Below are 27,807 nucleotides of genomic sequence, written 5' to 3' on the forward strand. Positions count from 1 at the left end.
GCCGAGAGGAGAAATCCAAAGTGTCAAACCCACTTCTGGTCCTACCAGGTAGGCCTGGTCGAGAGCTTCCTTCCTGTAGTCCAGTTCCTGCTCCAGGTAGCCCTTCTGCCTGCTGAACAAGTCCTGGAAGAGAGGAGCATCATTAGGAGCCTGGCCAGAGCCAGTCAGCTGCAGGGAGGCGGAGTCTGCCCAGTAGGACTCAGGGCTGGGGGTGGGGAGGCCTTGACTGCCCTGTGTGAACTCCCTGCAGAGACCTCGCTGCCCTGGGCTGCCTGGACTGTCCAGGAGAAGCCTAATCAGAATGACCCTCACTCCAGTTCCCTCTCCTCTTGGGTAGCTGATAACAGTCCCAAGTCCCTGAGCTATGGCCTGGGACCGTGAAGATTGTCTTAACAGTTCTCAGATGCAGTGCATCCTCTGTCCAGGTCTCAGGTGCAGTGCATCCTCTGCCCAGGCTGCGCTCCCTCCTCCCATGGATCTTACTGTTATACATCCCTGAAGGCCTCTGGTTCCCTCTACATGGGCCTCATCTGAGCAGACTGCATGTCCCATTCTACACCCATGAGGGCTTAGAGCCACAACTCACATTGCAGCCCCTGAATTTTATAGATGAGGAAACAGAAGGCCAAGGAGACCAGTGCCTTGTCCATGGTGCCACTGACGATAGGGGTAACTAGAAACCCAGGTTCTGAGGTTTGCCCAGGACTCTCTGGACACCACGTCCTGCGTTGGCTCTGTGTGATGGCCCCTCCTTTATTGAGCTCTCAAGAGAACTTGAAATGCACACTGGTATTAGATGGCTTCAGAGCCAGGACTTCTAGAATGGCTTCTCTTACCTCTCTGGGTTGAGGACAATGTCTCCCACAAGTAGGGCACTCATGGGCATAGCACCCCTCATGGCCACAATCCAGTCAGGTCTGCATTAAAGAACCCAGTATATAACCAGGGAGGACAAACTCCAGGTCCCCAGGCTATCCTGTAAAGACTCCAACTGTAAGCTCCTGTGTGTCATGCTGTGTCTCTAAACGTCTCAAGCTGCAGTCATGTGACTCAAGGGCCTGTGAGTCCAGGATGGGGGCACAGACTCAGAAATGAGTGTTAAGTTGAAAACTGGATGAGTAAGAAAGTAAGAGAATGGAGATGGCTCAGAGGACCCACAGGGGCTGAAGGGAGAGAACAGAGACAGCTCAGAGGACCCACATGGGTGGGGGATGGCTCAGAGGACCCACAAGGGCTGAAGAACTACAATGGAACTGAGCCTCCCAAAAAGCCAAACACCTTAGCTCTCCATCCTGCCCCCTGACTCAGGTGGTGGAATCTTTACCTTCTCCTTCTCCAAGTCCATCATCTTCTGGGTGAGGGCTGCCTCTGTTCCCTCTATCTGCTTCAGCCACTAGAAAACAGCAGGATAGGAGGACATAGGCAAGTGAGCAGGGACACCGGGGGTCGGGGGATCAGAGGGACTGGGCCTTGTAACCCAGTATTTGTATACGGGCATTTGCTCAGGATGAGGAATGATACACATTCAAAGGGCTGTGTGTGTGCATGGCTGTGGCTGTGTGTGTGCCATCAGGGCTGTTTAAGTAGGTGCATGGGTGGACAGTAGCTGGAAGGCCTGTGTGTCATCCATGTGACCCCCCAATGACCGTCCCATGCCCACCCCAGGGGAAAGCAGCAACTCCATTTTTTTCAGGTGAAGACATGAAGACTGCATTAAGTCTTTGTTCAAAGTCACACAGCAGTGAACTAGCGGGTATACTACCCAGCTTGCAAGACAGGGAAGCCACTCCCATGATACTTCCAAGGCGTGCTGTGAGAGCAAGATGCAGAAAGGAGCTGGATACATGCATGTAGGGTGGAGAAACAAGGGCATGAAAGTGGACAAGAGCCAGGAGGACCCTCAGACATGCCAGAGACCACATGAAGCACACACTGATGGCTGCCATATGACCTGCCTTCGGTCTGGACAGATGTCGGTACACAGTGTGTCCTTGTCACGAGGCTAACTTTGGGGTTGGGTGGGGGTGTCAAAGGTACCCAGGAGTATTCGGGTTTCATTGATTTGAACCTTGTCACTAGGCTAACTTTGGGGTTGGGTGGGGGTGTCAAAGGTACCCAGGAGTATTCGGGTTTCGTTGATTTGAACCTGAGTATGAATTATGATTTTGATCTTCTAGCTGTGATGCGCTGCAGTCTGGCCCCGTGACACTGTGCCTCTTTTCAGACTGAGGCTTCCCATAGCTTCCCGGGACTCACTGGTTTCCTTCTCCTCTGGCCACAGCTCTGAGGTCCAACTTAACCACCATGAACCTGCTCTAAAGCTCGCCTTGCCCTTCAGGCTCTACCTCAGCCCTCGAGAGCCTCACCCTGTCCAGACACTCCATGCTGTGTTTTGTGCTCTTTTCCTGTTTTTCAGACCCACCACACTCCCTCCCCATGTTCATCACCCAGGTCAGAGCACCACCCAGTGCCTACTCCATGATGGACTCTACTGGGTGCCCCAACCCTTACTGCAGGCACAGCCTTGTGGAGGTTTTCTCACATCCTCTACTTCTGACAACACAGACAAAGCCAACACAGCATGGTCCCCTCTGAGGATCACTATGGTCCCTCAGTAGGCTCTGCCGGCCTTCAGAACCTGAGTCTGCCCGGGCATGGTGGCACACACCTGTAATCCCAGCACTCAGAAGGCAGAGGCAGGCAGATATCTATGATTTCGAGGCCAACTTGGTCTACACATGGGTTCTAGGCCAGACAGGACTTACACTGAGGTGCTGATTCTCCATCCCCACCCACTGCCCCCTCACCAAAGCCACATGTATCATAGTTGTCTGAAGTGCACCTGGCTCCAGAGTGCACAGATCTTTCACCTCAGGGCTCCAGAGTGAGTCACCTTTCACCTCAGGGCCTTGGCACACGCTGCTCAGACATCAGCATCTCCATCCTCAACATCAGACCCAGGCCATTGTCAAGCTAGCATCCACCCAGCTCACCAATCTCAAGCTAGCTCTACCCTCTCCTCCAGCAAGCCCACGCTGCTTTCTGAGGCCACAGGCTCATCTTGTCCTGGTGCTCACATGATGACCAGATCAGTCATTTCAATTTCCACCAGCCACCCAAAGGTGGGAAACAGCAGAGCCAAGCACACAGGAGGTTACAAATAAAGGGCTGTGGGGTGGAGGAGGCCCAGCATGGATGTGGGTGGAAGGGGAGAGAGAGGTGTGAAAGCCATGGTCAGAGATTCCTCCCACAACATCAAGGTCAGCGTGGCCCTGAGCAGCGGCAGACAGATGCCAAGCAGCTCCTCCTCACACAGCTTGTTTAGCTTCTTGTGAGAAGGATAAATGTTTCTGTTGAGGAATTTAGAATGCTGTGCTTTTAATAGCCTGATGTGAGCATGAAATACATTTTTGGAAGGGGTCCTAGGGATACTTTCCTGTTCTGAACGACACACGCCCTTTTCAGGACCATGGACAGTAACAGAGCAGGCTCAGAGAGCTGGCTGGCGTTTGTTTGCGGACCTCACACTCCTTGGGGAGACTGCTTCTGCTGGACAGGAAAGAAGCGAGCCTGTCCACTGGGGAAGCTCCAGAAACTGGATGTCTTATGAGTACATCTCATGCCAGGGATCATTAGCTGCAGAGCCTGGGGGGGAGGGGCTTTGCAGTGGGGGTGGGGCTACTCTCCCCTCCCTCTATACTGACTACAGGCCAACTCAGAAAGCTTTGCTGTGGCTGAAGGTCTAGCTAGGTCTTGTCCTCTGACCCATGGCTCACAGAGAGAATATAACATAGCGAGATTTTTTTGTTGCTATCTTGGTTTTAGTTTTTAGTATGTTTTTCATCTTCCTGAGCTCTATGCCTACTTTTCAGAGGGTTTTGAAAAGGGTTTTGAGGGAGAAGAGTATGCTTGACTGGGAGCCACAGGTGGGCCACGCCGCTTTATGTCTTAAATTTGAGCCTCTCTGTGGGCTCGAACCTGGGTCAAGGTTAAGCATGATAACTTGTGCTCAGTTAACCTGATCAGAGAGAGTCTGGTGGGACTTTATCTACAGCCCAGAGCTTGACCAAGCTTCTGAGGGGGCAGGAGGAGAGAGGCTGCTTGATAAGAGACCATCACAGGAACAAAGGACCACCTGTCCAGACTGGGATACACTTTGCCGGCACACCAAGAAATGGCCTTCGTGCTGCTAAGGGAGAATTGGGCTGGGCTCACTGGGTACTGAGTGACAGTGGTTTGTTTGTTTGTTTGTTTGTTTGTTTGTTTGTTGTGAGGTATGTTAGGAGGGGAGAGCTTCCCGGGTCCCTAACCAAGTTCTCTGACATTCATACTAAAGGCACTGTCGTGCAAATTGTCCTCTCTGTAGTCAGTTGTCCCTCCTTGCTCTCGACTGTCCACATCTGAGGCACCTCCATGTCCCCGCTAGTGAGGGCTATACTGGTCACACAGCTGTCCGTCAGCATTCTCAAAGGACTCATGACCCAGCTCCCACCCAGATCCAACCCCTATTCTTGGACATTTTCTCCAAGTAGGGAGGAGATTAGCAGCAGTAAACACACAGGATTTACTTTAGTTCACAGGCAAAAGACTGAACCAGGGTCTGGCAGAGCCAAGTCTGAGGAGAACCAGCTGAAGGCCAGTCTCCAGTCTCCAGCCTCCAGCCTGATGCTTCTTCCGTGCACTCAGAGTTCTACCCACAGATATCCATGGATCCCCTGCTGTCTGCTCTCATGGGGCACTGAGGGCCAGGCAGCCAGGGCATTCTCTAGTATTTAGGACACAGAGTGGAACAGGTAGGCCAGCATGGTGAGGTGATGGCTGACAGAGCAGATGGGTGTCAGCTAGCAGGAAGCTGGTAAAAGTGAGAAGAGTGCAGGCAGAGGTGGGCAAAGGAGGGCAAGCAGAGTGTAGCTGATGCCAGACAGGCCCCATTTCTTCCTCTGTAAGAGAATGCAAGAAGTTTAGTGGCCCTAAGGTGCTAGGGTGCTGGACTTGGCACAGCTGCCGGGACAGGCGTGAGAAGAAGTGTCATGAAACTGTACTGCCTGACGTCTGTTCCCAGTGAGCTCCCCACCTTCCACTAGGACAGCCCTGCCCCTGGGGGACAATTCCAGGGGCTGGAGAACCAGTACCTACAATTGTCCACTTGTCTACTGTGGGCCAGCCACCCCAAGCCAAAGACAGTTCTTATTCTGTTCATCAAATCCTGAGAACCTGGAAGAGCAAATGGTGAAGCCAAGGCTCAGACTAGGAGCGGCCTCCGTGGTAGCTAGGGAGCATGCAAAGGTGGCCTTTCCTCATACTCCAGAGAGTCGCTAGGCCCCCGGGACTAACAGGCTATGTCAATGTAGGACATACTGGGGTGTGTATTGTTAGTCAGCACTTGGGTGACTCTATAGTATGGCCTGTTATGAAAGGCTGCAAGACCACATTTGATTTTGTTGATGCCAGGGGTCATATACTGAATCATCTGCCTAGCATGGTGGCAGACACTTGCCCCTCATGAACCATCAGCCATCCAAGTGTGACTCACTGACCCACCATCCACTGGAGAAAGCAAACTTGGCCAGATAAGGACCATGAGACCTTGGGCAAGGCACCATCATAGTGTTTTCTCTCAATGAATTTATGTCCTTTACTTGGTTGGGGCTTGGGGAATGGATAGGCCCCCAGGGGAGAAAACTGTATTTTAAGTTTCTGAAGATCATGGAAGACGGAGTTCAATCAAGATCATTAAGACCTCATCATTTCAAAAGTGGCCCTTCAGAGTCTGACTGGTGTGAAAGGAGAAGACCTGCAGGGAAGACTCTACTGCATGCACACTAGAAAGCTGCGTGCATCTCAGGATCACAGTCACACTGTGGGAGGAATGTGAGTCAGCATGTATTCTTTAAAAATAAACAGACAAAATTTAACCTCTTTAATATACACAAAGCATATACAGAAGGAACAGTTACAACAAATGCTGATGTGATGACTGGATGGATGGATGGATGGACGGACGGACGGACGGACAGATGGATGGATGGACAGACAAGAAAGAAGAAAATGCACAAGGCACACTGGAATCTTTAAACACTATACAATGATAACTACCAACTTCCCATGGTTTTGTTCCTAGTGACAGCCATATTGAGTGTGGAAATCAACCATGTGCCAAAGTTTCAGGTTATGGCTCTAGAAACCATTTTGACCCTGCAAAAACCCTGACAAGTGGTCTTACTATCTAGCCAGAATTCCTATTCCAGAATGTACTATAGATGGGTTCTCCAATGCCTATAGACATGTACTGTGAAGGTGTCCCTCCAGGGCACACTGGTAAACAGGAAGGGATGGGCACTCCCTGGACACTGAATCACTAAGGGGTGGTGAGGTTCTCTGTGGGTAACTGTGAAGGAAAGACAGTGCTATCTGAATACATATTTGTGAGCCACTCTAAATGGCTTAGAAAGCAGGAGAGAAATACAGCATGTTGACTATGCCAAAAAAAGAATGGACATTGGAGAAACCAAAAGGAAATAAAGCAAATGTCATAGCTTGTTTCCTGGGACAGGGGCATCTTCTTCCTGGGTTTCGAGGCTTTTCTGCAGTGAGCATGTGTGGTCCTTCATCGTGAACACGCAAAGGCATGCATGTGTACATGCAGACGCAGACTGACCCACACACATGCTTCCAAATAAAGCGACACACCAATGTACAGTTTCTGATATGGTACTGGGTGCTGGGACAAAATGTGAGCACAAGGACACTCCCGTGTCTACCTTTTCACACAGGGCAAGCACAGTTCCCGCTTGGATTACTGCAACCTGCTCTTCATTCCTCAAATTCTACAACACAAAAACGGGCAAGGGCATTGACACTGGGATTTGAGTCTAGGGCAGACAAGTCTGCACCAAGCCCCTTTGGGGTGCACCCCGATGATCAGCCCCCACTCAACATCAGGGGTCAGCCATCTGAGGCAAACAGCTCCAGCCCCTCTGTGGAGACAGTTCACAGAGTGGCACCAAGGTTTGGGGATGGGACATGGTGCCTGCCTCTTTAAAGATGATCATTATGCAAGGCAAAGAGATCACCTTTTAACCTTGGTATTTTTAACTTGAGTAGTGGGACCCTTTTTCTGTGAATCAATTTGTCTTTAGGCTTGTTGGTCCCCTGTTCACTCACAGAGTGTAAAGCTGTCCTCACTTCAGAACCCCACTCTGACAAACATAACCCAACCACCCACATGGGAATATAGCCATACAAAAGCCTTCCATTGTACTTCTCAGATGTTTTAAATCAAGGAAAAATTAAAAACAAAACAAGGTCACACAGAATACCCCAATCAAACACAGAACCAGAAACCGATCGCTCATAGTTACCCCGTTATCGCCAAGGATATCTAAGTTCTTCATAAGTTCAGAGATATTCACACCCTGGAAAAGATTTCCAACGTTCATTCTCATGTAAACTGCTCACACAATCCACAGCTATCCTAGAGTCCGGGCTTACATGCCTCCTTTGGCTCTGACGCCACGGCGGGGGCCCAGCCTCTGGCTCTGCTGAAGCAGGCGGGGGAAGGCGTTGCTATGGTTCATTTACTGAGATTCACTACAGGACAACCCTGCTTCTCACGGGAATCTGAAGGTTCTGCCTGTGAGGTCTAGTGGGGCTCCATGTCTGTGACCAACCACAGTTACCACCAACAAAGCCCTTGTTATAGGCTGGGCACTGCAAAAAAAGAGACAGCCAGTTGCTAGTTTGGGTTTGTAGTCTGCCTGTAGTTGGGCAGAAGTAAAGGGTGACACTTGGTGACCCCTCTCTGTCTTTCAACACAGCAGCAGAAGGCCCTGTCCCTGACCTGATGGTGCAATCCCTCTTTACCACCACACCAGGTACTTAGCCCGCCCCTGAATGGCAGGTCCTTGGGGGCATACCCCACCCCCCAAACATGCTACCTTTACTCCTTCCTGGTGACAGAACAGCTGGAGTGCGCTGCTGTTGTTCTCGGGGAAGGTGGTGATTTGGAGGTTAAAGGCTGGCGACCTCCGCTCTCTCTCCTGGGGAAAAGACGTGGTTTAAAGACAGAACTCGACTGTGCTATCCACCTCTTGCCATTTTCCCAAGTCATCAGCAAAAAGCGACATATTCCGGCTGGCTAAGGTGCAACTACACAGCACACATCTAGACCACACAGTCCTGCTATGGGACGTGTGATGTCTTCTTGCCTTTCCAGGGCCAGTGGCCTCTCTGCACACGTTGCTTCTTGCCTATTGCTGGGGAGAAACAGGTAATACGGCCTCACGGGTCTGTCTGTTGCAATCCAAACCCCAGCAGTTACAAAGGTGAGGCTTGATCAATACAGTGCATCAAATTCAATGGGGATCAGAAGCCAGCCACCACTGTGGGTTATTCTAGGTTGGATACATCATTATCCCATCTGATATCCAGGCTGCCTCATAAGGCATGTGCCCATGGAGGCTTAGGAATGCTGAGTCTGAGGGCCCCTGTTAGTAAGCGGCAGAACTGGGCCCACTTCTGACTTTCCTTGCTTCCCATAATGGGTGACTCAGCTCACAGACTCTTTTGGTTTGGTTTTTTTTTTCCCTTTGATCCACACTAACAAGATTCATGACCACTCCCCAGCCTCTCCGCCCCCTCAGATTTACAGCCGGATGTCCCAGAAGAGACATTCATCAGGCATCTACCATGTGAGCATTTTGTAAAAGGCCTGAGGGAGCCTCATTGCTTAGATTACAGCATCATGTTGGTAGAACAGTACCCAAGTCTCTAGCACGCTCTCTACATGAAGCTGGCTTTAAGCCCGTGACACTGGTGGATGAGTCGTGACCGGTTAGCACAGAAAAACCCTCTCAGATTTTGCCTCAAATCAAGCTGCCGTGGAGGGGGGGAGGAGCTGAAATTAAGTAGAAAGAACTTACAGACCCAGGACCCCTTCATAACACAAGCAAGAGAAGTAATGGAGACTGCTGTGACCCTAGAAAGCATGCCCCAACACACTGTTCCTGCATGAGCGAGGCTCGAGGGGAGGGGAGGGGCTGTTCCCTGAGTTTCCGGGAAGGCCCGAGCTGGCTCACCTCACTTTATACTGCTCTATCAGCCAAGGAGGCTAAGGCTGCTTACTTCTCCCACACAGCTGCCACCAGAGGTGCTATTGGGTAGGCTTTTCATAGAAGGGGGGGGTCGGAACTGCCCCTATTTTGTATGAACAAAGTCGTGAAACTGCTTCCCAGTGGTTCTGAAGGCGGTGGGAAAGCACACAGTATCTGTGGAGCTCTCGGGGGAAAGAAAGGGGGTCACGCAAAGGACTTGTAGAAGGCATTCTCACAGTGGCAGGGTACTAAGCATGACCTCGGGACTTTCGATTCCTGATGAATGAGTAAAGGCTAGAGCTGAGGGACACTGCGACACCGGAAGGCGAAAGCCACGCGCCACGCGGCCCATCCTTGTCAACAGGACACAGTTCGGGTCACAGACAGAGCTTCCACGACAAAGGAAGGAAAACAAGAGCAGAGGTGCCACAGACGGGTGGAGGCGCCCACGTGGATGGAGTCACTCATGCAAAGGTATCAGCTGGAGAAGCAGTGCACAGTCACAAGAGCCTGGTGGAGACGCGTCACGGATGGAAAGATGTGTAAGATGCCGATGGCTTTTGAACAGAAACAGAAGGGGAGGATGAAGGGCTGTGAGAGCCAAGCAATGCTGTAACACACAGGATGCAGGATGGGGCGGGGAGCAACAGATTCCCCGGTGCCCCTCCAGAGTCCTACTCACTGCCCTGTGGGGCTCCCAGAGGGACAAGGGTTCTATAAGCGCAGTGTCTGGGAGTTTGTAGTTGCAATTCGAATCACAAATAATTTTAGTTCAAGTGGCTGCAGAGCCCAGGTCCGTATTTACTGGCCAGAGGGTTTGAGCGAAGGAGTGGGTTAACACCAGTGTAAATACATCCTCCTGCCTGCCTCCACTTACCTTGCATTCGCTTTGGCAGGCAGAAAATAGGCCCGCACTGCTATTAAACACAGCAGGGGTCAAGAGCCGGCTGGGTCTGACCCTGCTATCTCAGGAGAGGCCTGCTGCATGCAAGATCAAAGGTGTGTTCTCCATTGCAACAGTGCTGCCGTCTGGGGCTGCGGAAGGCACACCCAGGGACTGTGCATGCAGGAAAGTAGTTATGGAAATGAAACACAAATAAAAAAGGCAAAATATTGCAAAAACAACTTATTTTATTAAGTGCAAAACAAGCGGTAGGCAATAAATAGATTGCTCTGGTACAAGTCCACAGACGTCGCGAGCATCCTCCCAGGACACATTAAGGCAGTGAAGTTATCCCGAACATACAAATTTTTAAAAAGAAGAAGAAGAAGAAAAGAACGGAGGAAGGAAGGAGAGAAACGGTAACAGGTCCCTTCACGCATGCTTGGAAATGGCAGGGAGCTTTACACGAATTTCAGTTTGGGTTCAAAGAGAATGTCTGCTCCGTTTGGGAGCTTACAACAGAGAGAGTCTCTTACTTCGAGCTCTAGCACTCGGAATTCTAACAGCTCGTTCTGGTCCTTGGCGTCTTGTATTTCGCTCTTTAGCTGGTTCTCCTCCATCTCCAGCCTGTAAATCTGGGGCAAAGACACCTTTACATTAACGGCCTCCATGGTTGCCCCCATGCCCCAGGGATCCCTTGACTAGGAGCCAACTTTGGTGGGTGACCTTAGAGAAATGGGGAACTGCCCACCCAGGGAAAAGGCAAGGCTGGCCACAAGTCCATTTGCTGGTGAGCCTGGGATGAGGGAGAGATGTTGGGCTGGCTTCACCGCCTTAGCACCCAGCCTGGACCGGGACACTAGAAGCTCCTTGTATTTCTGCTGAACCAATGAGTGATGGGGAACCGAGACTTGGGGCTATCAAGTCCCTCCCTGAGACCAGTGTGAGGGAAGCCAGAGTGCAATGTGGAAGCTTCAGCTCCCAGAGCCCTCCAGGCCCTTGCAAGCTAGGCCTCAGGGTCAGCTGTGGCCAGTGCTATGGCAGGACCCGTGGGGGTTTTAGGTCTCCTTCTCCCCCATAAAGTTCTTAGGATCACATTTGATCATACTGAGAGCACAGGCCAGCCTGGGAAGAGCTTCCAGTGCCCCCATGAGGAACAGGACAGCTCTGGATCCCAAATCAATAGCAAAAAGTCCAATGCTGGGGTGACAGGCAGCCTTTCCTGTTCCTGGAGGCACCCTAAAGGTTCTGAGACCTGTCCCGGAGGACAGACCCTGCGTCTGGTCCTGCCAGCAGTGGGGACAACACCTTTCCTGTGAGAACCACCCAGCTATGGGTCTCTGGCGTTGGTGGTATACTAAGCGCTCAGGGCAGGTGGGTGACCTCTGCAGTTCAGTTCAGCACCGGGCCTGAGGCTCTCGCCTAGACATACCTTCTCCAGCAGGTCCTGGTTTGTCCTCATGAGTACCTGCTTCTCCTCTACCCAGGCAGAGTCCTGCAGGAAACACAGGGTATTTATTCACTGGTTCCAGCCTTGGCTGAGCCACCAACGCCCAGGATAGAAAAGACCACAGACATGGACAGAGGCTGTGTGACTTCATTGCCTTCTAAACCTTTACACCCAGGCAAAAGCAACAGCATGTCTGTGAGGAGTCCTTCTCTGCCCCCATAGGCGCCAGGTCCTGTGGGCCATTACAGGACACTGCTCCATGGTGGCCGAGTCAGCACCTGCAGGACTTTGCACTACCCACTGGAGTTTCCCTGAGCTCCACGCACACGCAGTGTGAAAACACAGCACAGCCTCTATCCCGACAACATGGCATCCTCAGTGCTAGGCCAGAGCCCCAGGCACCGGCTCTCCCTCTCCCTCAGCATCAGGCTGGAGGAGGAAGAGGACAAGAGGAAAGGGGGCCTTCTCCAGCTCCTCCCTCTAACCCTGCTCAGCCACTGAGCTAAGACTGGGCCAAGGTCTGCCCCCTTCACTCTGATGCCCTAACCCCACCCCACGGGGGCCAGGCCAGCCTCACTCAATGCTGGAATTCCACAATACTCACAGGCCAGTGCTGGCCTAGGGTCTGACCAGCAGATGTGGAACATCCAAAAGACACTTGAGTCACCTCCTGGGGGCCTTCTACCTAACACCCTGTGCTCCTGCTGTGCAGATCTGCACGTATGTTCGTGTGTGCTGTATAGATTTGCATGTATGTTCATATCCATCCACATTCCTCTCTGGGCACACTGTTCATACAGAAGGCTGCAACCTTTGTCCCATACTGGTGGGTACAGCTTGATAGTTTCTCTCATCTTCCAAAAGGATGGAGTTGTTACTCCAACCTTCCCTCCAGACTACCAGATAAAGTAGCCAGACTATCTCCTCAAGGAGGGGTGAGCAGACCACAAACAGCAAGTGAGGTCATGTAAGGCCTCCCATTCCTACTTGACCCACCGGGCCCCTGAAGGCCAGGAGAGACCAACAGAACAATCATTTGCAGAACCCAGTCCAGAGCACTAATTCACAGATCTTAGAGCAAATCAAACCTGCTATTTTAATCAAGTAAGTTTTGGGGCAGTGTGTTACACACCAACAGCTAACTGATAAGCTAGCAGAGCCTGGTCCCAGGGGCAAGGGCTCTGGTAAGCACTGGTCCTTTCCTTTTACACACACACACACACACACACACACACGCACGCACACACACACACGCATACACACACATACGAACGAACGAGGCAACATCAGTCACAGCCTATGATCAGGCAAGTTACAAATACATGAACTAGAAGAGGGAAACTGAGGCCGTGGGAAGTTAGAATGGGAGCTTGGAAAAGCCTCATCATCATCCTGGCTCTCCACTAGCCCACTCCTGACCTGAGTCTGCCACCTTCTCACTCTGTGGGCGAGGGAACTGAGGCTCAGAGGCTATGCAATGTGTCTCAGTCACAGAGGTAAGGGGCGGAGCCAGTGCTTGACTCAAGGCTGTGTGCTCTGTGGCCCTCCTGCCTCCAGGGAGCAGCAGCCACAGCTGGGGGTCAAGTGCCCCCACCCTTCTCACCTGGTCCTTTCCTGAGGGCTTTGCGGTAGCTCCTGGGGAGCATACATGGACTCAGCTCACTGGCATTCTGCCCCTATTTCTACCTCGCTTGCTGTCCTCAGCCCTCCCCATCACATCCCCACTGGGGTTAGGTCGGCCAGAGCTGGCACTAAGCTACTGGGTCTACAGCCAACACTGTCCCCGACCTCAGAACTTCTTCCAATCCCTTCCCTTCTCACTAGTCTCCCCCACTCTCAATGAGTCCCCCTCAACTCTGGACTCTCGCCTTAGACCTCTCCATACCCCTTAGCCCCTGACTGAAGGCAGGAGCAAAGACCCTACAGACGCCCGTGCCTGCGCACTTGCCTCAGCATTTCACAGGCCAGGGGGGCCATGTGACTGGTTTGGGCCAGTGAACTATGCTGAGGCAGTGGCAGTCACCCAACCTGCTGACATGAAATAAGTTCTAAGCAGAGCTGTTCCAAGATGGTGCCTCTAACTCTGGGTCCCTAGGGAACCTGGAAAGTAGATGAGCCTCTGCCTACAACAGGCAGCAACAAGAAAGGCCTATTGGCTGCCTCCCTGTCCTACCATCTACGAGGCCTAGCCTAATCTAATCAGAGAGGGTGTCCATGAAGGTGACCAATCCGGACTCTCCCATGGCACAGTCACAGTCAAAGCCTGTTGCTATGGGCCCTGCCAAGTGGTCCTCAGCACTTCAATTATAAATGGGCAATTAAAATCTTGTCAGAAACAGCAGCTTTTCCTCGGGTTCCAATCAAAAGAGCTCTTGGCCATGTCTCAGTTCTAAGAGCCACCTTCTGTTTTCATGCATTTGGCAAACAAAGAAAAACCAGGCAAGACAGAGGGGCACGCTATGCCTGTGGCAGCACATTCTCTCCTGCCCTCGGCACGCCAAAGATATCATCGGACCCCAGGGATACCACGGGGACAGAATCAGGAGGGGCACAGAGCCCACGTTCCTGCTTACCTGTCCCTTCTCAACCAGCAGCTTCTCCAAGTCCTCGATTTTGGCCTGGCACCTCAGCAGGTCAGCCTGAAGCTGCTCCCGAGTCTGGAAGGAAAAAGACCGGGAAGTGAGCAAGTCACTTGCAGAGGTGACACACAGGCTGCCGGCCAGACAATGCCTGGAATACGAGAGTTTAGGGTAGGAGGGTCCTGGTGCACACATGTTCACACCTGCCTACTGGAGAGATTAGGGTGGGAGGGTCCTGGGGCACACATGCTCACACCTGCCTACTGGAGAGTTTAGGGATGGGAGGGTCCTGGTGCACACATGCTCACACCTGCCTACTGGAGAGTTTAGGGATGGGAGGGTCCTGGTGCACACATGCTCACACCTGCCTACTGGAGAGTTGGGGGGGCGGGTCCTGGTGCACACATGCTCACACCTGCCTACTGGAGAGTTTAGGGGTGGGAGGGTCCTGGTGCACACATGCTCACACCTGCCTACTTGAGGGCTCTGAAGTCCATCTACAGCTGTGTCAACAAAGTGACAGCTAAGGGGTCATGGGAGGCAGTGGCTCTAACTCCCCCAGTATCAGACAATCAAGGACAGTTTGGAGGAGTGGTGCTCTTCCAGAACGGGCCAGACAGGACTGGATGCCTCAGGGTCCCAAGGCTAGCTCTGACAAGGTCACTGTTTTCTCATTCAGCAGGCATCCAGCTGTGACCTGCTTTGCAGAATCCCAGCTAGGTATGCTATCAGAGCCTTACGGTCCTGGCCCTCGGAGGTGTATCAGAAGGTCAAAGTCACCTGGAAAATCAGGAATCTACTTCTTTTCCTATTCTTTTTAAAATTTGAAACAAGGTCTCGCTCTATAGCCCAGGCTAGCCGAGAACTCTCTATATAGTCCCAGCTGGCCTCCAGGTAATGGCAATACTCCTGTTTTAGCCTCCAAGTGCTGAGGCTACAGGTGTATGTCAACATGCCCAACCTGTATTATGAAATCTCAACTAACTGGGCAAATGGATGATGTTAAAAGACAAAGAAATTAAGCCCACATAAAGCCTATAAGTTCACCTGCTGTGACCCAAAAAGATGGATCTTTCATTGTAGCAGAAGTGGCCACATCCCCTCAGGAATCTTGATTCCTGCATGCTCCCCTCCCCCACCTGAATCTGCAACCACCTCAAATTCTAAGTGCCAAGTCTCTGGAGATGGTGCCTCCTGCCTACACCTGCCATCTTCCTGAAACCTGCAAGCCATACTATTATATATGTGATGTAGGAGGGTCATCTGTCTATGTGTTACTTTCATTGGTTAATAAAGAAACTTCCTTGGCCTTTTGATAGGCCAGCCCTTAGGTGGGTGGAGTAGACAGAACAGAATTCTGGGAGAAAGAAAGCAGAGTCAGGCAGAAGCCATGATTCTTCAACCCGAGATGGACACAGGCTAGGATCTTTCCTGGCTGGTGTTATACAGAGTACTAAATATGGGTTAAAGCAAAATGTGAGAATTAGTCAATAAGAGGCTGAAACTAATGGGCCAGGCAGTGTTTAAATGAATACAATTTGTGTGTTGTTATTTCAGGTGTGAAGCTAGCTGTGTGGGAGCTGGGCGGGATGAAAAGCAGGCCTGCTTGCATCATCACTATATATATGCACTCAGCTACCCAAGCCCTCCCTATGTGGGGCTCCCAAGGCTGTTTCCAGAGCACTCTGAGCCACAGTGGCATGGTCCCAGCTCTCAGTTCTGTTGGGAACCATCTGGGCATCTTCGGTCATCTCGCTGTCTTCCTGAGGCTCAGCTTTATTCTTCAGGAAATGGGACTGATCCATCCTGTCTCATGGGGAGCAAGGGACAGCACTGGCCCCCAGTTGGTGCTCTCTGGTGTCTCCAGTACTCCCAGAGGACATCTTGTGTTTCGCCAAGGTGGGAGAAGGGTCAGTGGGAGGAAGTTTCCAGAAAAATTCAGCTCAGCACCATGGATGCATGGCATGAACTGAGGTCACCTGCAGTGCCCGAGCCTGAGGTACCCCGAGAACCCCTGAAAGTGTTCCTTGGGGAGACAGGAGGAGAGGAGGGACCTTGGATCTGCAGGGAGAAAGGACTGAAGCCTGAAAGACTGGCTGAGTCTATAATTTCATCACTCCCTAAAACCCCATCCTATTTTAATTTATTGTGCACGTCTGCATATGTGGAGGTCAGAGGAGAACTTGAAAGAATCAGTTCTCTCAGCAGCTCGAGTTGAGAGCAGCAGACTTAGCAGCAAGTCCTCACTGTTTAGTCCTCTGTCTGCCCCCCACCCTTCAATGCTGTAAGTGTCCTCTCTGGCAAACAGACGGCAGCTGAAGAGTGAGGGCTACGGGACCCCAGGCTCCCTCCTGTTCCCAGTCTCCATGCCCTTCCATCAACAAAGAAACACACTTACCCGGGCCTCCCTCTCAGCATCCAGCGTCCCCCCCACTTGCTCCTGAAGCAGGGCATAAGCCCTCTGCAGGGCCTGGTATTCCCTGGTCAGCTGGCAGAACCTCAGGTCAGCCTCTTCTCTGGTTGTGGTCTTAACCAAACAACAACAACAAAACCAGTCAACTCATGACTTAGGTGACTTCAAGAGACAGAGTCAAGATAGAAGCAAGTACCCACATCTCTCCCCGGTGTCTACAGATGCCCAGTGAGCTGCTCATGCCAGGAAGGAATCAGGACCTGGAGTGAAGGCTACTGGGAGAAAAGGTCTTCTCCACCTTCAGCCCTTGGCCCCGAGCACTTGCAAGCCTACTGGGAGCCAGGCTGACTCTACAGTAAAGGTTCACCCTGAGAAGGGAGCTCCTCTGGCCACAAGTCTTTTCTGAGACTCTCTGTTCTGGAGACAGACACCTGCATGCGGTACCCTGCATGCGGTCGTGAGAGGATGGGGCAGGGTGACTGATGTAGCAAGTCACTATTGCAGATAGCATGACTGCTTGTAAAAACCAGACAATGTTGGAGCAAACCTTGGCCAGACACTCAGACAGGACCTGGCACTCATGGTGTTTCCAACATGGGTAAGCCCCTCCAGCCATAAGCCACTGACTTTGAGGCCAGTGGGATGACTGGATGAGGTGCATCTTCCTGAGGGTCCTGATATCATTCAAGAGGGAACTCCAAGGGAACGGCCAAAGGGGTTTGAAAGCCTGCTGCCCAAGGAGCTAGGACAAGGAGACACAGGATGTAATGCCTAGACTCATCCTGGAAGTGCAGGGAGCCTTCCCAGCAGGGCACATGTGACACCAGAAAGCTCCGTCAGCACTTGCCACAACCAGATGGTATCATCCTGAAGCCAGTGCATACCTTTCTCACTAGGGCTCAGGAGACAGCCACTGAGAGGTACAGGGAGGACAGGCAGAGGAGCCTGCCGTGGGCTGCAGCACCAGGGGAAAGTCTACTAAATAACACCTAGAATTTATGAAAGTCACCCAGTGTGACCACTTCTGTCACCTATGTGGGGGCAGCAGTAAGAAATAAGCCACGTGTATCTGCAATGCTGAGCACAGGGTCAGTATCTGGGTATCTGGGTGTGTCTTTAGCAGTCTGAAGTCTCAAGAGAGATGGGCTCTGGGGAAGGTGCTTATTGGTTCCCTGCAAAGCAACAAAGACCAGCTTTCCCTGCTCTGGGGCTCTGATAAGGCACAGCAGGACTGGTCCCAGAGAGGAAGCAGCCCTGGCCAACACGAAGGTGGGAGGTCCCCAGCATACTGCCCTTTGCTTACCTCATCTAAGTCCTCCTCAGGTGTGGCCGGGGTTCGGTCCGTCCTGTCAGTGTTGTAGGATGTCTCGGACAGCGTTTCTGAGTCCACGGACTCCTCGTCAAATCCAAAAAATGTCTCCACAACATGCTTCTGTAAGAGATCCCGAGCATGACGTCAGGAGCAGGAGAGAACAGCTGTCTATCTGTGCGAGCCCAGGGCAGAGGGGCTCAGAGCCCATCTACAGCTGCAGAGGACAGAGCGAGCCGCTAGGGCAGCTGAAGATGTGGCTAGTGTAGCAATGACAGGGTGGTAGGAGGTGCCACAGGTCCCCCCCGGCAAGAGATGAGCTGCCACCCTTCCAGCACAAAGGGGGACCTCACCCACTCTTTGGCGCCAGCACCAGGAGCAGTCTAAGAGCTGAGTGGGATGTCTGGCTCCAAAGGGAGCTGCGACATGGGATGCCAGGAAAGGAGCACGTGATCAGGAGAGCTGAACAAAGACCCCAGGGCTGAGCTGGAGAACTAGCTGCATGGCCCACGTCCTTCCCAGACCCGCCTAAGAGCAACTTTTCTTACCTTTTGAGGACAGCACACTCAGAACATTGACACTATCAGAAAGAATAGTGGAAGAGCCCCGAACTCATAACCTCAGACTCCACAGTTTCAATGTCCTATGTGCCAATGACTCGAGGCTCTGGCCACACCTCTCTCACTCCAAACTGTACAGGATGTGGGGCTTTACTCATTTGTTCACTTACTCATTCATTCATTCATTCACTCACTCATTCATTCATTCAGTAATTGCTGGCTGAACAGATTCTGCGAGCCAGACAAGGTTGAGCCTAGAGATGCATGGTTAAAACCAGGCGGGGTAGCAGTCAGGGGATTTCTAGCTGCAGAAGACTACCACCATCAACCATCCGTCTCCGTGCGCAAACCTGCTCCTGGCTCTAGGTACACTGCTCTTTATTCTCTTCCTAAACAACCCTCTTTGACAGACTTCCTCGCCTTCACAGAGGGCTTCCTATGCCCGGGAGAGAACAGCAGCCTCACTGCAGTGGTCAGCTCTGGGCTCCCAGAAACTCCTCGAGTTCCACACCTCTCCCCACCCACAGAGGAGGAACGGTGTACCTCACACCCCAAGGGCATCTCCTGCTCTGCAGTTTGACGCCGATGTGCGTTTGCAGTCACACGTGTGCAGATAGAGAACATGGAGGTTTGGGTCACTAGTGACAGCACCATGAGGAAGTCCCTTTCACGTTGCAGAGAAGGGGCAGAGAGGGACTTCTTGGCCACCTTACACAGTTGAGGTTTCTACAGAGGGTTTTACAAGGCACCAACTATCTCTCTCCACCAGAACGTTCGTCCAGTGATTTGGGGTTTGTGTGTGACCTCTTTGAAGGTTGACACGGCCAGAATCTACTGGGTATCCCCACCCCCCCCCCCGCCGCCTTCATGCCCAGGTGAACTGGAAGGAAGGACAATGAAACCAGGCTTGGTTTCATCTAGTCCAAGTGGCCTTCAGAATTCTCCCCAGCCCTCAGAAAGGAAGTCCCGGGCCGCAGGTATTAGAAACTCCAGGAAGCAATGGGGTCTACACTGTAGCTCACCTCTGCCCCAAGCTCCACACCCACCCCTGCTGTCGTGAGCTGCTGCCAGGCCAACCCTATTTTTCATAAACACTGCTAATTGCCTGGGCGCTGGGGACAGAGCTGTGAGCTGGCTGTGCTAACTGGTGCCTGATGGAGTGAGGTCTCTGCTCCTCCCCCTACCAAGTGGGCCCCAGGAAGATTCTAAAACACATACCTCCCAAGATCAGGGCACGGGGTTTGTTAGCATTCTGGATGTGTCTGGGGCTAACAATCCTACTCCATTACCTAGGCTAACCTGCTTCGGAAGGCCAGGGAGACCGCTAATTAAGTATCAACGACAGAGCCTAATCACAAGGTTTTGACTGCTGATGTCCCCAACTCAGCAGCCCAGGGTCTGGCCCAGATGGAGCCTCACAGCAAACCAGTCCCACAGAGAGCCCTGCTGCACCAAGGGAAGCTGGGAGCTACTTACATGGTGGAAGCCGGCCCAAACCAAGAGTCTCAGTGAAATCCTGCCAGTGGAAATGAATCCATAACTATGTACAGCCGTGCATTTCCCCAGCAGCCCCGAGCCAGCTGAGTCCCGGCGCCTGTCAGGCTCTCAGGACACGTGGGTGGGTCAGGACACGTGGGTGGGTCAGGACACGTGGGTGGGTGGGTCAGGACACATAAAGTGGGTCAGGACACAACACGTGGGTGGGTCGGGACACGTGGGTGGGTCAGGACACGTGGGTGGGTCAGACACGTGGGTGGGTCAGGACACGTGGGTGGGTCGGGACACATGGGTGGGTCAGGACACGTGGGTGGGTCAGGACACGTGGGTGGGTCAGACACGTGGGTGGGTCAGTTTGTCTCCTTTACAAACTCCTTGTAGCCTTATTTTCCTTTTTAAATAACGTCTCACGTCGTGCAGGCTGGCCTTGAACTCCATCCTCCTGCCTCCACCTCCCACAATGTGAGATTACAAAGGTGTGCCCACAGGCTGTCCCATGCCTGGAAGAGCTCCTTTGTCTAAGCGATGAGATGACAGAGAAGCCGGTACAGCCACCCCACCTGGTACAGCTTAACCCACCCAAGACAAAACAGAAAAACCAGCTTGGTGTTTAAAGTGAAAATAGTGGCTATCTCCTTGAAAATCGCAAAACTTGTTTCTAGCTGTTTCCTCGACACACAGGAGGCGGCCCACACCTGCTTCCAGAGGCTGGGGGAGAGCCACCAGGAAATGTTGCTTCCTGCAAGCTGCTGAGTGGTGGCCTGTGCTCCTTGATTCTAAGCTCCCTGGATATGTACCCCCTGCAACTCTTGAACAGGAGAGTTCCCAGAATTCACAGATGCCAAGTGCACTGGCTGTGAGGGGCTTGCCCCTATAGCTCACCCTTCTCACAATGCAGGTCAGTCTAGCCGACTGCATTTCTATAAACCAATCCAAAGTTTAGAATGTAGTTTGGGGGCTGAGGGTGTCTTTTGGTTGGTAGAGTGATTATCCAGCATGGTGGGGGGTGCATGGCTGTGGGGTGCTGGCAGCTATGAGTCACTGGACACACAGCATGTAATGGAGGTAAAGACTGGAGGGTCAGAATTAAAGGTCATTCTCAGATACAATGTTAAGTTGGAGGCCATGCTCACTGAGCTACTGTGAGATGTGTGTGTGTGTGTGTGTGTGTGTGTGTGTAATGTAATTTTCACCAAAATGCCTGCAGATCGAATGTTTCTTCTCCACACACACACACAAGCTCACACTTGGCAAATAGAAGGAAATCCTCTCTCTTTCTCTCTCTCTCCTCCACTAGACACAACATCTCATCAACTCCTTTCTTTACCTTCCCAGTGTCCAGTCAGAATCACCTGAGAGATACAGGATCTTCCAATGGCAGCCAGGAGCTGCCAAGACCCTCCCCACCGCAGCGAGCTGCATACCTTCATGCCTATAGGTCATCTCCTGGCAGCCAGAGAAGTAGAGGCACACGAGGGCACAGAGGCAGAGGAAGAAGGAGAAATAAAGCACAAACAGGATATACTCCATGCCGGGGATGGTGCAGGCACTGCTAGCCTGTGCTGGCTGGACAGGCCATCCCCAGCTTCTCTCTAACCCCAGGAAAAAGTACTCCTCACAGCTTCCTGAATACTGTCAGCGGCAGAAGCTGGAGGACAGGGACGCCCCAAGGGTGTCCCCTTGGTAACAGCGATGCTACCTTGGATCGGCTCCCAGGTGCTGGTGACAGAGCTATCAACGGGGAAGAGCCAGTTTCCAGGCCAGCCCCAGGTATTCATCATACCTGCATCTAAACAGCTTCTAAACCAGCATGTCCTCTGGGAACTTCCCTCCTAGGACCCAGCAGCCTCCATTATGCCCATAACTGTTGTCAACAGTTTCGGGTCCCTGGATAACTGTCAAGTCCCCGGGCACAGCAGTAGCGACGGTACCATGATGAGAGCCTGCTGCTCTGTGCCAAAGTCACAGAGAACTGGGTGCCTCCTCCCTCACCTGCCTGGGACATCTTCCAGCTAATCGCCACCACCCATGGGCGTCCTGGGCACACTCAGCCCACTGTTGTCTCTGAAGTGTGTCACTCAGGGCTTATTTGCCTTAGCACTTACACGGCCTGCCACAAACCACTACACAGAGTCAAGGGGAAGTTACAGGGGAGTCATCTGTCCCTGGCCTAGACAGAGGTCCAGGGTTGGATAAAGGCATGCAGCCCTTACAGAAGTACTACTAGGACAGGAGAAGTGGCCCCTCATCTCTCCAACACGAGGACCAAGGACCAGCCCTGCAGACACGCTGGGCATAAAATGTATGACAGCTTCGTATATTCACTGCTCAGAACCTCTGGGCTGGTGGGGTGCCACGCTGGCAGCTGTGAGTCACCAGACAGCCACACAAGCTCCTGGGGCAACAGCTGGGAAGGACTACCTAGGGATGGGTTCAGCTGCAAACAACCATGGAGATAAAAGGGCCTTTAGTTGCTGAGAAGCAGCAAAAACCACACCGAAAAACAGTGGGATGCCCTAGGCAGGAAGTCACACCATAGCAGCGCCTGCTCCTGAGATGCCCGCCAACCCTCTGGCCCTGCCTTCCACAAGCAGCAGATTTAGCCTCTAGGCCCTGGCTTAGGCTTGGATGACTAGGGGTGCTGTGAGAGGACTCATTACTGTCAACAGTAAGGAGGGGTCCCTAGAGAGGAGGGGACTCAGACTGGGCATGGCCAAGCAGACTTCACAGTCTTTCAGGGTGGATAACACCACAGGAGACTGACCCTGGCCCAAAGGCTGGACTGTGAATTAGAAGGGCCTGAGCATCTGAATTTAGCAGGCCAACCACAATAAGCCAGGCAGTTTCAGCTCTCAACTTTGACACAGCCTAAAGTCATCTGAGGGATCCCCGATTATAGCGCTGCCCTGATAGGATTGGCCTGTAGCCATGTCTCTGAGGGCCTGTCTTGTTGACTGGTGCTGTGGACTCTGCCGTTCTCAAACAGGTCCTGAGCTGCAGAAGAAAGCCAGCTGAGCCAGAGAGCGAGCCAGTAATCAGCAGTCCTCCATGGTCCCTGCTTCAGTCTCTGCTCAGATTCCTGCCCTGACTGCCCCGATAATGAACTGTAATCTATAAACTGAAATAACCCCCCTCTTCCCAGTCCCGGTATTTATTACAGCAACAGAGGCTAACAAGAACATGCAGCAAGGCTACGGTTCCAAGGCAGAAAGGGGAGCAGGCTCTCCCCATCATTTCTTAATCATCTACTATGATCAGGCACAGAACCAGGAGCTCCATCATGATTTCCTGAATGTGAATTCATTTTGAGAACCAGGAAGCGGGTTCTAGTAGTTTAACTCCTTTGTCTCAGGCCTTAGATCCTGCGCTGGGGCTGTTCCTCAATGCTCCATTCTCAGCAACATCCATGATCCCCAATTCCACTTTCACCCATATTCTCAGAGCTCTGCTAGGGTTCAAGTCGCATGCCTATGGAGCAGCAGCGAATGACGCCCTGCAGCCCTGCTCACCACCCCAGGAGGCCTCCCTGCTGCTGGACCACTGCAGAGAAAGGCACCTAGGCTTCAGGACAGTGAACCACCACGGGTCCTCCCAACCCTGCCCTGCATCTCCCGCCAGGGACTAACTTTAGCCTGCACCAAATTAGCAGAAGGCACAGAGAATTGGTACAGTGTTGCTCCAGCAGGAATCCCATGGGGAAAGGGGATTCTGATGGACCAGGATGATGCAAACACTGCCCTTAGGACTGTGGAGGCCGCCACGGGGACTCTGCCCTGTGTCCATCACCTGCACATCAGGGTGTACTGTGCTGTACAGGGGTTCTCCTTCCTAGGGTGTGAAGGACAATCTTACTGTCCACCTGAACAGACTGAGGAACACCCAGGAGATGAGCCAAGTACAGCTACAGAGAATAGCAGACTACAGCCACCAGCGGCCCCAGGCTGTGAGGTCAGGAGGAGGTAGTAACTTGGAGGTGGGGACTGGCTGGAGGAAGTGGGTCACTAAGGGGTGTCTCTGGGAACTATAGCTGCCCTGGCACCTTCCTGTACGACTTCTCTCTGCTTCCTGCCCAGTGTGTGAGCAGCTTGTACCACATGCTCCTTCAACTGTGATGCTCTGGCTCACCAGGGACCCAGAACAGACAGAATCAGCATGACTGACAGTGTTTTCAGAGGCCGTGAGCCCACACAACGCCTTCCTCCTTACGTTGTTTCTGGCAGATACCTGGTCTCCATGGTAACCAGAGTTACTCAGAGTCATGGTAACCAGGGTCAACTCAAGAGTTCATGGGGATTCCCTAGGGTATGGGTATCAGGGGTCAAGAGCAAGGACGGAGCTGTGAGGCTTCTGGAAAATTAAATAACGTTCGTGAATTCATTCACATGGTCTGTGAGGCTGGAGAACCTGGCAAAGGAGCCTGGATACACAAGGTAAAGAGTGAAAGGGAGCCGCTTGCAGGGACAAAGAAACCGCCAGTGCTTCAGCATGTGGGAGGCGACAGGGATGCACCAGGCCAGAAGGCATCCTGGGAGGTGGCAGAGGAAAAATCACACTCAGGCCCAGTGACCCCATCACCTCACCACCTGACCTGCATTGTCTGAGATGAACAGTGGAAGCCTAGCATGCAAGCAGCCTCCGCTGAATTTAGAGACAAAGAGATGCTGGAGGCCCAGGAAACAGTGAGCGAGAAAACACCTACCATGGCCTGAGATTGCAGACGGGTTGCTAAAGTGTCCTAGCATGCACAGTGGCCTGGGTTCAGTCCCCAACACTGCATAAAACTGGGTTTGGTGGAGCAAACCTGTAACCAGCATGCAGGAGGTAGGGGCAGGAGGGTCCTCAGCTATATCAAGAGGGCAAGGTCAACCTGGGCGATAAATGACCCTATCTTTAAAAAAGCTCGTGCACGAGAGGGGAAGGAGGGGAGGGGAGAAGGGGGGAGGGGAGGGAAGAGAGAGAAGAGAAGAGAAGAGAAGAGAAGAGAAGAGAAGAGAAGAGAAGAGAAGAGAAGAGAAGAGAAGAGAAGAGAAAAAGATCCACACAGGTTTCCCAAACCCAACCTCTCAGTGTTCTCACTGATGTATCCTCACACCCCTGCTTCTCTGAGGTAGGCCATGTCCTACAAATGCATTTTCTCAGGAAAGGCAGTGCCCTTAGTCAGTCAGCCACTCTGGAGACACCTGCTCTGTGCTGGACAGGGAAAACAGGACAGCGGACACAACCCACTGTGCCTGCTATACACAGGTGACTCACTGCTGGTGCGCTGTGAACTTCTCTCTCGATTTGGGGGCCAGCGGGAGATTCCGATTCTCTGATTCCCAGCTTTCCAGCACAGGTCTGGCCGGCGCTCCTATCTGAGACGCTTGGGGACACAAGTCTGAGCTTTTCTGACTGGCAGAATTTTTTTATAGACTTTATCAGTTAAGTATCCCTAATCCAGAATCCAGAATCTAAATGTTCGGAGTTGATACTGAAAACATTTTAAATTTCAGAATTAGAGTCTGGGATCAAGGCTTCACAGCCTATGTAGGCTTGAAATAGTCAGACCTCAGCAACGAATTTCCGGGGAACCCCGAGTTATGGAGTTTTTAGTGCCAAGCTTGTTCAGCGAACCACCCAGCCGCCCACTATTTTAACTTCTGTGTCAGGGTGGAAGAGGGCTCCCATGCACTACAGACAGGTATAAGAACCGACACAATCTTCATTCCAGCAGCAGGGGGCGCTTTCTCCCCATTAGTCCCAGCTTCCAAACGCTGAGTTGGCAGCAGCCAGAATCATCCAGACTTTCTGTGCAAAAGGACTTTACTTCAGTGACCTCTACTGAAGCAAAACGTCCCCCAGAAGGGGAAATGGTGGGCAAAGAGCTCTACGAAAGGCAATGTTCAGCAAGCAGTCCCTGGAGCCGGCTGAAAGCGGTAGAGTGAGGTCACCGTGAGGCAGAAACAGGTACTGCAGTATTATTCCTAACCACAGGAAAGCACAAGTGAGCTCTCAGCCACGCCACCCTGAACAAGTTTACTGCCCACACACTCAGCAGACTGTGTACAGGCCATAAACATTCATGTTTATGAGGTCAATGCGTGATGCTGATGGACATTTCTAGAGTGGTGCTGAGTGAGAATGCAGTCAAGTCCCAGCTGAGTGTAGGACAGACACTGGCCCTGGGGAGGGGCCATGGCTCCATCACTTTTTTCTTTCCCAGCTTTTCTAGGATGTGGTAAACACAGCTATGGATATACACTAGCTGTGCTGGACCACTTCCCAATCCTTCTTTCCTGTCTGTCTGTCGGTCTGTCTGTTTTGTTTTAGAAAGGATCTTTGGCTGAGCTGGCTTGAAACGTGCTGTGTAGACCACGCTGGTCTCAAGCTACCTCCCTCGGCCTCCACTGTGCTGGGATTAAAGGTGTGGACCTTGCCCAGCCTCCTGGGCTTCTGAGCTCAAAACACAGAGACCTGGCCCTGACTTGCTCAGCCTGTTGGAGAAAGCCGGGCCCTGAAGCTCAAGTGAGCTGAGGTCCAGCCTCATCAGCCCACTGCTCTGCATCTGCCTCCGGTAACTGAAAGAGACGGGGTGGCTCTGGGGAGAAAATGAGACGGTGGCATGGCCACTGATGACTCCAAGCACCCAGTGAGCTCAGACACTGACTTCAGTGCCACCACAGATGACCTGTGGGCCAGATGGGGCTCAGAGACACATTTGACATGCTCTAGTAGTTCTGACGTTTGCATCCACATTAAAAGTCTTGGATTTTATACAAAGCATTCATGACTAAAGTGCGTCCCCTGAAAAGATACATTGAAGTACAGGCTGTGCTGTGCAGCGTGTGGATTTACTTGGTCAGTGAAAGGGAGCACATTGAGGCCAGGGGAGGTTCTGATTCCACCATGATTGGTCTCCCTAAAGAAGACGTCAGTGTGACCAGCAGGGATTTACATAGTGCAAGGAATACCCCCCCCCCATCACTAGAGCTGAAAGGAAATGGGGAAGGGAGACCTCCAGCTGCCAGAGGGAAGGAGCATGGCCTTGTCAGCACCTCAAGGCCAGGCTTCTGGCCTCTTGAATTATAAGACAGCAACTTTCTCCCATTCCAAGAGACCCATTTTGTAGTATTTTGTTCAGATAGTCCTGGGAAAATAGTATGTCAGGATTTACACCTCCCTCGCCTCCTTGTTTACTGAATATAGCCCAGTCTGGCCTCAAACTCGCCAGCTAGCTGAGGCTAGCTTTGAACTCTAGATCTTCCCACTTCTACCTCTCCAGGGTGGGGGTTCTAAGTGTGTTCCATCCCACTGAGGTGAGGATTTACACTGCCCTTGAAACAGCGGAAATGCCTGGCACCATTGGCTCACCTTGTGCCTACCAGTATTCTGTGCCAGAAGCGGCAGCATCCCTACCACTCTCTACTGTCACCCAGACACCACCAGAGAGCGCGTCCTTGGCCATTCGCTATCACACATACACAGTTCTGTTTACATGAAAGTATTTCTCTATAACCATCTCTATCAGAAGATGAGGCCAGTGAGTCTCAGTTCAGGAAGGAGCAAACCCATCCCAGACAGGTGGGCAGGGTGAGGGACACACAAGCCACGCCCTTCTTCGAAACCTCCCTCGAGGGTCTCTAAGTCTCCCCAGTCATTTCCGTGCTACCTCACCAGGACACCAAGGCTGCCTCTGGGAGAAAACACATTTTACAAAAAGAACACTGTTCTGTGTAAATCACCAAAGCTGAGTTCCCAGAGCATGGTGTTGGGTGGCATAAGGCAAGGCCAAGGGTCCTTTAAACCCTTCAGAAGGCCTGGGTATTTATGATTTTAATTTTGAACATATATAACCCAAGGTCCAAACACAGAATTCCATTAGTAAGTTTTCCATGAATAAATTACCATATCTAGGTCACATTACTATGCTGTAATGTATGGAGCCTTGAGACAGCCGTAAGAGCCTTTCTTTCAACAGCCAACACAGCCGGGCCACACAAGTCAAGCCTTTTCTCTGGGTCTGTGAGTGACCCTGTGGCCCTCCC

The 27,807-nt window shown here is 52.1% G+C and overlaps 1 protein-coding gene across 9 annotated transcripts in view; it reads right to left on the minus strand.

Annotated features, from left to right (window-relative positions):
- The window catches only part of Jakmip1 (janus kinase and microtubule interacting protein 1), a 119,778-nt gene that overhangs the window by 10,565 nt on the left and 81,406 nt on the right, over positions 1-27,807 (minus strand). For 4 of the 9 annotated variants that reach the window (XM_050141082.1, XM_050141084.1, XM_050141078.1 and 1 more), the window contains exons 9-18: positions 17,721-17,849; positions 16,403-16,531; positions 13,999-14,082; positions 11,408-11,470; positions 10,512-10,610; positions 7,938-8,039; positions 7,362-7,415; positions 6,762-6,827; positions 1,325-1,393; positions 34-123 (exon numbers count right to left, since the gene is read on the minus strand). In XM_050141082.1, coding sequence (XP_049997039.1) covers positions 34-123; positions 1,325-1,393; positions 6,762-6,827; positions 7,362-7,415; positions 7,938-8,039; positions 10,512-10,610; positions 11,408-11,470; positions 13,999-14,082; positions 16,403-16,531; positions 17,721-17,849 — 885 coding nt within the window. The remainder of the gene's footprint in view (positions 1-33; positions 124-1,324; positions 1,394-6,761; positions 6,828-7,361; positions 7,416-7,937; positions 8,040-10,511; positions 10,611-11,407; positions 11,471-13,998; positions 14,083-16,402; positions 16,532-17,720; positions 17,850-27,807) is intronic. The other 5 variants (XM_050141083.1, XM_050141081.1, XM_050141085.1 and 2 more) reach the window with 4 other exon arrangements.

Source organism: Alexandromys fortis, unplaced genomic scaffold (assembly GCF_014885135.2).
Source record: "Alexandromys fortis isolate MF-2015 unplaced genomic scaffold, M_Fortis_MF-2015_v1.1 scaffold_7, whole genome shotgun sequence".
Taxonomy (NCBI): domain Eukaryota; kingdom Metazoa; phylum Chordata; class Mammalia; order Rodentia; family Cricetidae; genus Alexandromys; species Alexandromys fortis.